We start from the raw sequence: 14724 nt of genomic DNA on the forward strand, positions 1-14724 counted from the left end.
GTTAACTCTCATGCTGTAAAATCAGTTGGAATTTTTTTTATTTTTAAAAATTGTTAATATTCATTGTATGCATTACAGTAGTGCCTAGAGACACCAACCAAGATCGAGGGACCTGTTATGCTAGGAGCTGTACAAACATATAGTAATAAGACACAGTTCCTGCCTCAAAGAACTTACAATCTAAATAGACATTATGGAGAAAGGATGAGAAGGGAAATGAAGGCACAGAGAGATTAAAACACTTGCCTAAGGTCATGCAGCAAGTCAGTAGCAGTGTTGGAAATAAAATTCAAATCTCCTGACTCCCAGCCTGGTGATCTATCCACCAGATCTTGCAGCCTCTCTAAAAGAAGGTTACACATTTAACACCTTCACCCCTTTAGTTAAAGACTAAAGTCTACTTACACTCTCTAACGAAGACCTCTGAAAAAGCAAGGGAGACAAGACTTGACATTCCTGCTATTTATAAAAGGTTAAAATAAAAAAACAGGAAAAAAAATTAGGCCTTCATTAATCCTAAAGTAGCACAAAAAGAGGCACAAACTTCTCTCACCCCTCCATTTGCAATAACACTTTTCAGGTCTTGTTTTGGTCCCATTGACATAGCATTATTAGGCACTTCAATAAAACTGTCCTGATTGCCCATTCCATAGGAAAACACGGAGGATGAAGAATATACAAGCTCTCTTCGCAGTTTTCCCTGAATCATTCCATTAAGGAGGCAGGTTTGTCTCCTTGTTAAACTTGCAACCCTAAATCTTTCCCCTTGTACATTTCCATTTTATTTAGCATAATTACATGACCATAGACTGTTTTTCAAATAATACAATATAATATTTTTTTCTACAAACTTAGATACAGTTATTCAGCATCTTAAAGTTCTGTGTATATTCAGCATCTTAAAGTTCTGTGTATTATGTGTAAACCAGACAGACCGAGTCCATTAGTCATTTATATGACAGGTGTACAATTATCCAGTTTTACACATCACACTATGGAGTAGTTAGTTCGCTCTCAGACAGGCCACCTAAGTTTGCAGCTAAGTGAAATGCATGAGCTAAATTGTACCTGAGTTGCAGCTGTTAGAAAAAAATAGAAAACAAAAGAATAGTACATGGCTACTGACTTTATTAAAATATCTCTCTTTTGAGAGGGGAAAATGCGTCTCATTATTATTATCTATTTGTATTGCAGGAGCACATAGAGGCTCCAGCCAGGGATCAAAACTCTAGTGTGTTAGGCACTGTGTGTCCACACACACACACACGAAAAGACAGTGCCTGTCTCAAAGAACTTGCAGTCTGCGTATATGACAAAAGATAATAAGTGGATGCACAAATAGATTGGGAGAGCACAAGCTAACAATGAGGGCATTATGATTTGCAGAATACGCAGTGGTCATATCATATAAAATCCCAGATCCTCAGGTACAGGTGAGAAGCACAGCTTGTGAGTATGTGCCTGTATAAAGGTGGCCTTTGAGCTCCCCCGATCCTGAGCCAGCTGTATGTCTGGCTAGTTCCCCAGCATAACTCACAGCAGTCTGAATAGTCAGAAACCTGGTCACGTCCCTTACAACAGCAGTAGGATGGTATCTTCCTGTAAAGATGTCATTTACCTGGTACAGATCAGGTCAGTTTCCCTTCTCTCTGTACTGTGTTACTCCTCACATGTCAGCAATCTCCCTCTTGGTGATTGGGTGGTTTGAGGCTCTGGTGAGTTGTTATTTGGCCCTCCAACAAACCCCATCCATCCTCCCCTTCTTGGGCCACCAAAATGTTCCTAAACAAAAAACACATCCCTGACCTTTCCCAGCCAACCGCTTTCACCCCTATTGTTGCAGGACTGCTTTTGCCATTCATTCTCCCCAGGCTGAATGCTTCCTTCCTTTGCCCCTTTCCCATGGTTAACCAGTCCCTTCTCCTTTGTAGTAGAGTTCCCAAACACCCACCACTACTTGGGATTGCTGTAGGGGAGCGCAGGCCCTCCTTCTATTCCAGGCTGCAAGCCCTGGAGCTTACACCCTTGAGAGCAGTCTGCCCTATACCCAAGACTTCCCTGCTTCACACATGCCAGGACCACTCTCTGCTACTTTCTTCCCTGCTTGTCTGAATCCTCACCGTTTTCTCTGGGGCTTACCAAACAGTTCTGCCCCCAAACCATTCTTTACCCCTCCCTGGAGTTCCTTCTTCGTCTTCCTGTCTCCAAGCTTCCTCCTGGCTTTGAGGGGCCTCTCTTGCCACATGTCCTCCTGGGCTGCCTCCCCCACTCTCTTGGTAGAGAACCCTATTCGCATCTTGTCTGGGTCTTGATCTCCCTAGACTGAGCACAGAGTTTCCTTTATATAGTCCTGCTGTCTCATAATACTGGACTGTGCCTCCCACCAGTTCCTCTAGACTACATCCACCAGACTGCCCATGTTCTGTGTTAAACTTTGACCAGGTTATGCTTGACCTTTAGCCTCCCTTAAATGCCAGTTCACACCATTTTAGTCCATCCGTTTCCCTCCCCCCCCGGTTTCCCCACTGGGATGATTCTTACACGACCAAGTACGCCAGTTCCATAACCCCAATCCTCTAGGCAGTGTGGAACAAAGTGGTCAAATGGCACCCCAGGATAAGGACCAAAATTTCCCAAAGTTATACTGGACCATTTTTACAATGTTACAAGATACTATACATGCATCTGAAGTTGTGGGAAAATACCGTATCTATCATATTGTGTATATATAAAAGAATCCTAGGACAGGAAAGGACTCCGAGAGGTCATCTAGTCCAGTCCCTGCACTCATGGCAGGACTTAATATTACCTGGACCATCCCTGACAGGTGTTTGTCCAACCTGCTCTTAAAAATATCCAATGATGGAGATTCCACAACCTCCCTAGGCAATTTATTCCAGTGCTTAACCATCCTGACAGTTAAGAAGTTTTTCCTAATGTCCAACCTAAACCGCTCCTTGTTTCTTGTCCTATCCTCAGAGTTTAAGGAGAACAATTTTTCTCCCTCCTCCTTGTAACAACTTTTTATGTACTTGAAAGCAGTTATCATGTCCTCTCTCGGTCTTCTCTTTTTCCAGACTAAACAAACCCAATTTTTTCAATCTTCCTTCACAGGTCATGTTTTCTAGACTTTTAATCATTTTTGTTGCTCCTCTCTGGACTTTCTTCAATTTCTCCACATCTTTCCTGAAAATGTGGCGCCCAGAACTGGACACAATACTCCAGTTGAGGCCTAATCAGTGTGGTTAGAGCGGAAGAATTACTTCTTGTGTCTTGCTTACAACGCTCTTGCTAATACATCTGAGAATGATGTTCAGTTTTTTTCAATTGTGTTACACTGTTGACTCATTTAGTTTGGGATACACTATACTCCCAGATCCCTTTCTGCAGTATGCTTTCCTAGGTAGTCATTTCCCTTTTTGTATGTGTGCAACTGATTGTTCCTTCCTAAATGGAGTACTTTGCATTTGTCCTTATTGAATTTCATCCTATTTACTTCAGACCATTTCCCCCGTTTGTCCAGATCATTTTGAATTTTAATCCTATCCTCCAAAGCACATGCAATCCCTCCCAGTTTGGTGTCATTCATAAAATTTATAAATGTACTCTCTATGCCATTATTGAAATCATTGATGAAAATACTGAACAGAACTGGACCCAGAACCGATCTCTGTGGGAACCCACTTGATAAGCCCCTCCAATTTGACTGTGAACCACTGATAACTACTCTCTGGAAACAGTTTTCCAGCCAGTTATGCACCCACCTTATAGTAGCTCCATGTAGGTTGTATTTCCCTAGTTTATGAGAAGGTCATGCGAGACAGTACCAAAAGCCTTGCTAAAGTCAAGAGATATCACATCTACTGCTCCCCCCCACCCCGCAATCCACAAGGCAGAATTAAGGTTCCATACACAAACTTAAGTGTTACGTTCTGACTTCTGAGTTCTTAGCTTAACATTTTCTTAATGTAGGTTTGTAAATGTTTTAAATAGAATTAGTTCATAATCAAAACAAAATTTAGGAAACTATACACTTAGAAAATTAAAGTCTTCTGGGAATTCATGACACAGTCACGTCACTGGTTCATACTTTATCTTCAAAATTTAGACCTATTAGTAGAATCTGAAAAAGCTTTTACTAAATGGAAGTGTGATACTGAAAAAAGTCTATGATAGTAAACCCACATAATCCTTACTCTTCTGTCTTAAATCGAAGTAAAGGATTTCCTTCTTTCTCCCTGACAGAAATGGAGCATGTCTGAAATCAGCAAGTTTTAAAATATGGTTTGCACTTGACAGTTGCCCTTGCCTATTGTGGAGGGCCCTGAGGTGTTGGAGTTTCTGTCAGTCAGTTCTAATGCAAAACCAAAGTCCTGACTATTAATGGACACAGGAAATCCTGATCTACTGGATACATTCCAACTGGGGGATACATTCTATCTATCAAAAATTAGCCCTAACATTCCAACTGAATGTAAAATTCTTTAAATTCTGTCTTAAATTGTTGTGTGGAGATTTTTTAAAGAGCTGCCATGTGTCATCCTGGATGGTTGCTCTTCAGTGGTGGGTGAAAAGATCCCTGTATTAAGTCATAGTCATGGTCATAGTTAAGTTTGAGTTGTGTTTTGTACTTAAAACAGGGAATTGATCTGAGGAATACAGTGTAACAGCTCCAAAATTACAACCCTTACTCTGAGTACAGAACTAATTTGCTGAGAGTTTATAATTAAATTTGTTTAGTCTGCGTTAAAATTTATTTTAAATTGGTCTTTCAAGAAATTTAGCACTGTGTCAGACTTTTTTGTCCTGAATTATTTTGCTATCAGAATAATGCAGACTCTTCAAACTTTCCTTATAGTTAAAACTCCTTGAAATCTCATGCATACATTTGAAAAAGTTACATAGCAATTAATTTAAGGTATTAACAGTTGTTATAAGTACATAGACTTATGGTGGGGCGGGGTCAGTAGCTCAGGGCACTCATAACTGGGGCCATTGTGACATCAGAGGAAACTCAACCAACCATCACCCTTCTTTTACAGCTAATTTGCATGCTGTAATTCTATTTGTTCTAATGTGGTATAAGAGAGACTGGTTCAATGTCAAGAGCTCCCACTGATAAATTCCTGGCCACCAGCTGTCATTGCAGTGTCTCCAACTTAGCTGTTTTTAAAAGTTTCATGCTTGTGTGCTAGCAAATTAAGAGCCAGATCACCAGGACACTTCGTAAGCTTTGATTTGCTCCATGGCATAAAGTAGCCAGTATGTACCAGTGAATCTGGCCTTAAAAGTTAAAATTAAAAAGCTATGTAAGGTTGATACTACATAACTTCAACTCATTAGAGGCAGTGTGTCACAAGCATAGCATTCTCTTTGGGCTACTTGTTTACTGTTTATGTATGAAACATTTAATATTTATATGTTGTTGTTTTTTTAAGAAATCAGTTTAACTTAAGGTTTTTGTCTGATGGAGTTAAGGTTGAGGTCTCATATCAGTAACTTAAGAGTAAACACATTACAAGAATGTTGGAATTATACCAAAAATAGCATTACAAATCAAGATTAACATTAGCTTTTCCTTAAAACCAAAAGTGTCCAAGACTGTATTGATTGATTTACTCGATAGGCAAATCAAACAAAATTATACCACCATGATCAGATCCTCACCATTCCTGAAGGGATCAAATAAAGAGAAAGGGAATTCAATACATACAGACAAAAGCCACCCCAAAAATCATTTCTCAAGTCATTAGAAAAATACTAGCCCAAACATCATGATGATACCTCTCATCCCCAGAAAAGGAGAGGAAAGAACTGCAGCACGCATTGTAAAGCTTTATGAGATCATCAGATGAAAAGCACTGTGTTAGAACTAGGAATTGTTATATTATCAATTCAGAATAATAAAACAGCTAATTTCTGAAGCTTGACATCTTTATAAAAAAGTGAAACTTCTGTTTACTGCATAGTTCTGTAGCAAGGTTGAATTTTGTAGCATTGAAATCACAGAATACATGAGGCCCAGAATACAAAGGTTTAAAATTACAGAGTTTTAATTTGAAATGGAATGTTAAAAAAAAAACTGCAACCGTCTATCTTCTTATAATCTCATGGGAAACATAGGAGTCTAAAATAAATCAATTAAAGTCAGTGAAGCTATGACAATTTACAGCAGCTGAGGATCTGCCCCATACATTTAACAACAGCATTTTCTGAACCTTTCTTCCTTTTTAAAAAAAATTGAGGTATTTGCATGAGAACAGAATCTTTGTTCCTTCAGAGTTGTTCTACTCCTGCTGTTTGTTTCCCATATATAGTCATAATCTTCTGTATGTCACATCATAATTATCTCCACAGCAGTCAGTTTTGATGTCACAGAGGGTTATAACTTCAGCTGAGGAGTAAGCAGCAGGAGCAGATGAATGCCTCAGGAGAAAGATCATGCAAATATGTCCCTACTAATAAAAGATAGGAAAGAGACAATAAAGAAAAAACAGTTTACGTAAGAAGAATTCTATCTTATCTAATTTAGTCTCTCTCTCTTTCTTGCTCCCTATAATCTATTGGGATTTCTAATTTGGTCATCACTGTAGTATCTCAATGGCAGTTCATGTTGAACATTTTAAAAAGCTTTTCATGATGCAATGGTAAATATCCAAAGATAGATAGGTTTTTATTCAGTGTTCCTTCAGTGGGAGGTGAGATCATAAGGAAAGAAGAATGGGGTCATAGGAAGGAAAAACTGAAGACTTAAAGGAAAACAACAGTATGTAATTTAAGATATATTCTACTCATTAACATCTGATGACAGAGTAAATGAATTTAAAAGTAAGTGTAATAAATATACTAAAATCATAATTTGCATTTCTACAGGAAGCTGCCTTCTTGGCAACTGGACAAAGCATTTGCTTTAAGCATGTGAACAGTCCCATTTAAATCAGTGCTATTACTCACATGAATAAAATTTTGTAGGATATGAATCAAGGACAGAGAAGATCAGATTTTCCATTAGAAGGTGTGGAAATCAGAAATTTTTATAACCGTAAGGGAATTCATACCATAAAAAGATTATTTTAAGGGACCCTGTCAAATTAAAAATTATATATTTATAACTAATTGTCTTATCTGTGCCAAGAACGTTTTAGAATATTTAAACCAAAAGAATATTTAAAATGTAAAATACTTTGTGGTCACAGTGCTTACTTTTGCACCTGGCAGTAATCCAGTAAAGCTCGTAAGCACATGCTTAAATGGGAGTATTCACATGCTTAAAGTTAAGGAAATGTCTTGCTGGATTGATGCCTTGGAAGATGAAGTGAAATTAGCCAGTTTCATTGTTTTTAATCCAATTGTATACTACCATATTTCTGCCCAGTTTGGATTGCAAATTCTGCAGTGGAACGTTTGAATCCAAACAGAATGCCATTTTCAATGTTTTATTGTTGAATATTGAAAATATTTCTACTAATATTAGATTTTGTAAAGTGTGGTTGTATTGTTGATTTTTTTTATAAACAAATACAAAAAGTTGGGCCTAAATTATCTGTGTTCCATTAAACAGCTTTTAAATGTGACACACACATATATATTTTTTTAAATTATGGAATTTATACTAACAACTTTATAAGTTTGTTTTACAAAGACAAATCTGTTCCGTGCATTAGTCTGTATCATCAAACTGAGTCGGTGCTGAGAAGCATCATTAAAATGTCATCCCCCACTGAGAGAGACAACAGTCCAATTCACTGAATGAAAATATTGAATCAATTATGGGGTTTTCAAAAAATCTGCTTTGAAAATGTCTTTAACGAAATGTTTGCCACATAGAAATATTGAATCAGCTAAGGTCCTCATCCTGCAAAAATGTACACTGAAGCTTATACACTGTGGGACTGACTATGCGCAAAGTTAACTATGCATATAAGTCTGCAGGATCAGGGCCTAAGATATCATAACCAGTAACTGGAGTTTGCCATTAAACATTGAAGACTAAGAAGGTAAAACCTTAGAGCAACAAAAGAACTGGGACAATGTATTCAAATGCCTCAATAAAGTCACAAACTGGAGGATCTCTCAGAGCTATCTCGAACTGAGCTATCCTTCAGCCTCTGAAGGCCTAGATTTAATATCCTTACAGGGACACTAATAAGAAATGGTTTTGTTCCATTTTATGACAGATGGGTATGTCCGCATCTTCAAATATCATTCCTATTTGTATAGCTCAAACCCCATGTTAAAGAAAGGCCCAGGGCTGGTGTTAGCAAAACTAAGACAAGCTGGGATTAAGCTGCATTGGATGAACTGCTTTAGGAACTCTTTCCCAACACCTGCCTATATTGGCTGGATCTCTGTTCTGTTGTAACCTTGTTTTCACAGGCAGTAAACTCACCCAGATGTCAATAAGCAAAATATTAGCACAAATATTTCAAACACAATAACGCTGGTATCCTGCCTTCATAGTTTGACCCAGGGCTTTAACTTCATCTCGTTCTGTCATGTCTTACGAACCATAGGCATGGCTGGTTGGATTGCACAGTTTAGCAAGTGGGGGCAGGAAGCTCAGGAGAGAATGATATAGTCAGACTCTGGGGAAGGCAAAGTGGAGCAGTTTAATTCCAAGTCTTCATGTCACTGACCTTCTCGGATTATGAGTTTCGGGATTCATTTTGGAAAGGTGAATTGTACCTGGATTTTCATTTCCAGCTATGTATCAAATATCTGAAAATATATTAAACCCCCTAGAAAATGAGTGACATATTTTCTAATCTTCATACATAACTCATAGTTAGTTATGCATATTTAAGGTCGATGAGAGTATACTGTCATTCCTTGTTTTTTTCTCTTGGTTAAACTCTTCCTTTGAATCAAATGCTCCTTTCTACCTCCATGAATGAAGAGGAGCAGAAAGCAGCTGATCTGGGCAGAGAGAGAAGGTTGGAAATGCAAGCTCTTTATCATTCTCTCCCCTTCCCTTTGAAGTCCCTCTTCAAGAATTGGGCTTTAGAGGCCCAGGTCAGAGGCGAAGGATAGCTGCACCAACCTCCTCTGCCTGGCAAGGATTTTTGCCATCAATTAATACTAACTCTTATGTTTAATTTATACCAGTCCCCCACTGCTAAACAGAATCCCCAGCTAAAGGATGGTCCTTTAAAGGTGGGAGTACCCCAAAAGCTGTTCAGAGGCATGAAACAGCTGTACAGGGCCTACAGCCTCTGACAGCTTCACAGAAATTCCCACGCCCTCCCCTTCCCCATCTCAGTGGAAAAATTTGGCAGAAACAGTTGCCAAGTTTCCTGTTCCATACAAGTGGATTGTTTGGCCCTTTCTTCTAATACAGCTTGAGAATTGTGCTAATCCCATGATCTGTGACCATTTCGCTTTGTACCTGGGGCTCCCTGGTTGGAGAATCATTATTATGAACTGCCATGAGCTCAGGCGAGAGTGAACTGAAGGGGGATTTTGAGGGGCTGTCCTTTTGTGGGAAATAGGTAAGTATGCATAGTATGTCTGAGATCCACGTGAAAACCTAATCCACACTAAAGCTCTGTGAGCAACTCAGCAGTGAGGCCAGGCATTTAGCAGGAAGACTGAAGTATTCGCTCACCCTTTCAGATGGTCCCTTAGGGTTAGGATTGATGAAGCAATTACTGTACTGTATTAGGTCTGTGCTATTCACATTCTTGGGAGAAATAATTCTCCAGTCTCCCAAGCTGTCAGTCTGGCATCTTTAAACAGCACTAAACTTCCTTTTAAAAAAAATGGTATAAAACCCTCTGTAAGCTACAGTGATGCATATTCAGCAGAGATGTGAATTCACTCATTATGCTGTTCGCTCATTAAGCTCACAGGAATAGCAAATGTTTATTTGAAAAAGTCACATAAGAAAAAAATTCAGCACCAAGCTACTGGAGGACTGGAAGCTCCTCAAGTGTGGGAGTGCTAAACTATGAAGTAGCAGTCAGATTGAGAACAAGATATTGCCTCATGCTATAATCTTGTGTTGATGGTAAATGACTTGGGATCTAGTGAGCATGTGTACATGCAAAGTCTGTGGCTTAGATACTGAGTGGGGAAGAGGGAAGGGAATTTGTAGTGAGCACCAAAACAGCATGCTGAATCTGGAGTATGCTATTTTTCTTTGCATTTTGAGATGTAATGTGTTGTAGTGATCTGATAGCAAGGAACTTCAGAGTTCACTCCCAGTTTTGATACAGGTTTCTTTTGTGGCCTTGGGCAAATCACTTTGGGCCAGTCCTCCTGAGCATGGAAAGGGAGCAAGAGGCAGGAGGTCCTAATTACAATTCCACCATGGTTCTTCTGCTCAGTAGGGGGTGGAGAAGCAGCTGCACCTGGTTATTTCTGAAGTGACCTCCAAAGCTGGTCACTGGTGTGGAGGAGGGATGTGGCCAGTGGATATGTGACTACACAGGTCTACCAGCCAAAACCTGCATGTAGGGGCTGCAGAGATGCACTGCATCCTGCCTCCCAAATGAAGATTCTCTCCTTATGACCTACTACCACCACCTAAACTCCCTGCGTAGTTCCCCTCATTTACTTGAGCTGTGACATGCAGGGAGCAGTGAAACCAAGATCCTATCTGTAAAATAGGGGTAATTATTTACTACCTAATTAGAGTGTTGGGAGATTTAGATAATGTCAAGCATTTGAAGTGGAAGAGTGCTAAATATTTTAAAGTATGGTAGTGTTCAGTACTTAATTTCTGTTACAAATCAGAGGAAGAATGGAATAGAAGGATTTATGGGGCCAGATCCTCATCTGGTGTACATTGGCAGAGCTCCATTCTTTCAGTGGAGCTATGCCAGTTTACACCAGTAGAGGATCTGGCCCATGATTATTTTAGCAGGGACCAAAAATAAATGAAGCCATCCTACTTTTTTCATGTTTCTGTCTTCAAGTTTTGTATGTAAATTGATACACAAGGTATGGAACCAGATTTTCGGCCTAATTCTTATGTCAAGGGAGTTTTATACTGGTTAACTCTACTCACTTCAATTGTATTACACCCGTTTGAGATCAGAATTCTGACTTTTAAATCTGAACACAGATGAAACCTTAACATTTTATACACTCACTTCAATTAAAAATGCTCATGTAAAATATGTGAGTCGTTTTGTTGTTGGAAAGACACTGTCTAAGGAATTGGGTATATAAAGAAAAAATGTTTGAATCGTACAGCCAAGTGTTTTCCCTGCTGGCTCAGTAAATGTGGCCACCTATCTGGCACCTAATAAAGCCTGTTTTGTCTTATTACATTGGACAGGGATTTCATTACTGTTTCAGTCCTCCATTCATCACTTCAACAGGGTTTGGGGATTGTTTGTTTTACATATCCTTTTTTCTGTGTTCCTTGCTTGTCATAGGATTTATCCCTGCAAGCACACTTGGTTTGGCCCCCAAACAGATTAAATTTCGCAGTTTTCCAAGAGAATTTCCATGGTTGGTTTGAGTCATTCCTCCAAAGGCATTAATCAGACAGAAGAAGCTCATAGTGGCGTTACTCTTCTTCTTTCGTTACTGTGCCTGTATCCAGTGTGACTGTATTGTTGTTCAGCAAAACACCATATATGTGGTGCTAAAATGAAAACCTGAGATGACCAGCTGTTCTATTGCCCACCACCAAGAGTTCTTTCTCTCATCTTCAGCCTTCTCCTCTTTACTTTACTGAGCACCCTGTCGAAAGACCAAAGCAAGCTTTTATAGAATTCATGTCAACAAGAACTAAATGATTTAAAACCTCTTTTACAGAAGATTGAAGTATTTGCAGCAGTGGAAATCCATTCTCAGAATCTGAGCAATCTCATTTCATATTGAGGTTATGGAGGAGGAGATACTGGAGAAGACCTTGCAGCCTGGCTCTCAAGAACTCAGTGGGGTGGAAGAATGGGGAGAGAGAGCCCAAGAAATGAATTACAATTGAAAGGGAAAATGCTACTAAACAATTAAAAAAAATGTTTTTTCTGTGTGCAAAACTTCATTTTTGCTTTTTCATCAGGATTTTGTTTTCATTAAAATTTTCCGACAGGCTCGAATTATAACCCATCTTGACATGCCTGCTTTTGGGAACCAACTATTCAGAATATCAAATGCTGTATGCCACTGGTTACCAACCTGAGAAAAAATGTGTTAGGGTTGAACACGAATAAAGTGCCCTTTTTCTTTGCTTCCTACACTAGAGCTCTAAAAGCTGATTAGTTAGAGAGTTTGATATGAAGAATTTGACATGTTACACAGAAAGGCCCAGAGCATTTCAGCCTATTAGAAATTCAGAGTAAATCTTCATAGTGATTTTAAACTTAGGGTGGAAAAGCAAAAAGAATATGGAGGGAGGCAGTGGGATCTCGTGAACAGAGTTGGTGACTGGGAAACAAGATCCTCACTATATCCCCTGTCATGTGTTTGGATCTGTTCTTCATTTGCTGTGTAGAACTGAGCAAGTTACTTTATTCTCTGTGCCTGAATTTATTAATCTTAATAGTGGCTAGAACAAGTTTCCTCCCAATGGTGTACACATTAGTGTTTGTAAAGTGCTTTGAGATCCTTCAATAGAAAATGCTACATATGTTCAAAGTATTATTAATTATTACCTCCTGTGGCTCTGACTCAAACACTGAACTTGTTATTTATAAAAGTATTAGTACCAGCTGATTAATCCTTTTATTGTAGGATGGTTTCTCTTTCCTAGCACTGGTCCTCTAAAATCTGGCCCACAAGTGGCCTTGAAAATGAATTTGACATCACTGAAGGGATTACACTTAACTCTGTTTAAGAACGTCTCCTTTTGTATGCTTATGGTTATGTTTGGAACGCTAAGGTGTTTTTTTATTTTATTTTTTTAAATTTAACTCTTTGTTTTACAGATGAGGGCAGGAGTGCAGTTGACCATGCAGGTGGTGCACAGATTGTAGTAGACCATTTAAGGTCACTGTGCAGTAAAACAGATCCAGCCAATGAGAAGCTCTTGACTGTCTTTTGTGGCATGCTGATGAACTATAGCAATGAGAATGGTAAACACCACTGAAAATTTGCTTTATGTCTGCCAGAAGAACCCCAAACCTAAAAATCAACCAAATATCTCAATTCCATATGTAAACTTGATATTTTTATTCAAAGTAAATGTTCCCAAAATATTAGTTTCTCCTGCTGTGCAGATTCACAATACCATAAAAATAGCAGCATACTGTATAAAGTTTGTATAAGCACCTTGAATTATGTATTTACTTACCTGTTTAAAAGGGGTACACGTTGATATAGGATACTGTACTGGAAAAAATACCTTTCCAGAGAAAAATCAGGTTGCATTAAGTCAAAAAAGGGTACTACAATTTTAAATGTGAAAATTATCCCTGTCATCTAACTGCCTTTTTTTTAAACATGATTACTTAAATATAAGTATAGACCAGATAGTTTTCTCTTTCATTACTTTTACATTTACATTACATCACAGTGAAATTATATATAAAAGCACTTATGTTATTCTATTTCATATAATTGGGGAGTAATTTAGATACATGTATAACACTCTTAATATCTGCAAATAGTAAATAAGTGTCTATTCTTTCTATTCAATAATAATAAATTGAGGGACTTAGATGGGGTAGGACGGTGAGGTTTAGGAAAAATGGTACATTACTGGACGTTTTTTAACATGAAAAAACATTTGATTACTGAATCTAAGCAAATATAGTCTTCTAATAAGAGGACTTATACACGCAAATGGGTATCTGAGTGCACATTTTGTTTGTGCATGCAAGTGAGGCAATTTACTGATGCATATTTTCACATGTTGTGCCAGCTTTTGAAAGTTGTACCCATTAAGGGGGGAAAAAAAGGCAAAAATGAGTAGAGCTAAGTAGTTCCAGGATGTGCACATGTCCCCATAATGCCATGAATTGGAAATTTAGCCAATCAAATTGCTCCCTCAATTGAAACGTTCCAACATGGGAATATCTAGCTTCCTTACTGTAACATTCTCAGAGTGCCTGAGATGAAGCTCTTTATGTCTTTAGATAACTCTCACACTTTCCAAACTGATGCCAAAATTGTCGTACTTTTCAGGAGGTCCCCTGGACTTAAGCGGTCAATCTTTTATGCACCTACTCCCCTGACCACTGTTCTTTCATCTTAAAATCTTCTCTGTAATTTCTTTCTGGTTGGGAATAGTTTGCCTGCTTTTTGCAGTCCCATCTACCTGGAACTCTCTCCTTTGAGAGTCATCCATGTAACTAACCTCCGACCTCTTCTCCCCTTTGCTTGTTCTTGCCACCTTTATCTCTACTCTTAGCCTAATATTATGCAAGAATATCTATTTACAGTACCTCCTTGCTGCTCTTAAATTACACATTTTGCTCTTTCTACTCCACACAGTTTCTCTGCAGTGTTTTGCTCTGCTGTCTGAGAGTCATACTGTATCCAGTTCTGTGAAGTGTTATCTCATTATTTTCTCTCTCTCTGTAAAGTGTCTTGAGATGAATAGATTTTCCTACCTAGAAATTGAATTTCTGGATTCCCCTGCATTAACTGGGACTAATGGGGCATCCATTATTTCTGATAGCTAGGGAGATAGACCAATCCAAAAGCAGAGCTTTTTGCTGTCTAGAGGTATTTCATTGGTTTTGCTTCAGTGACCAGGCTCCACTGAGTTCTTCTCTGGGTAAACTAATTACAAAAAACCGTTACCTATCTTTTCATAATTGTTGTTCTTTG

At 38.6% G+C, this 14724-nt stretch overlaps 1 protein-coding gene across 5 annotated transcripts in view; it reads left to right on the forward strand.

Annotated features, from left to right (window-relative positions):
* Positions 1-14724, forward strand: part of RAP1GDS1 (Rap1 GTPase-GDP dissociation stimulator 1) — a 156906-nt gene that overhangs the window by 102460 nt on the left and 39722 nt on the right. For 4 of the 5 annotated variants that reach the window (XM_084626045.1, XM_084626046.1, XM_084626048.1 and 1 more), the window contains one exon: positions 12879-13025. The exons of the other annotated variant lie outside the window; for it this stretch is intronic. In XM_084626045.1, coding sequence (XP_084482171.1) covers positions 12879-13025 — 147 coding nt within the window. The remainder of the gene's footprint in view (positions 1-12878; positions 13026-14724) is intronic. 5 annotated transcript variants of the gene reach the window in all.

The sequence above is a fragment of the Lepidochelys olivacea genome (assembly GCF_965140295.1).
Source record: "Lepidochelys olivacea isolate rLepOli2 genome assembly, chromosome: 4".
Classification (NCBI taxonomy): domain Eukaryota; kingdom Metazoa; phylum Chordata; order Testudines; family Cheloniidae; genus Lepidochelys; species Lepidochelys olivacea.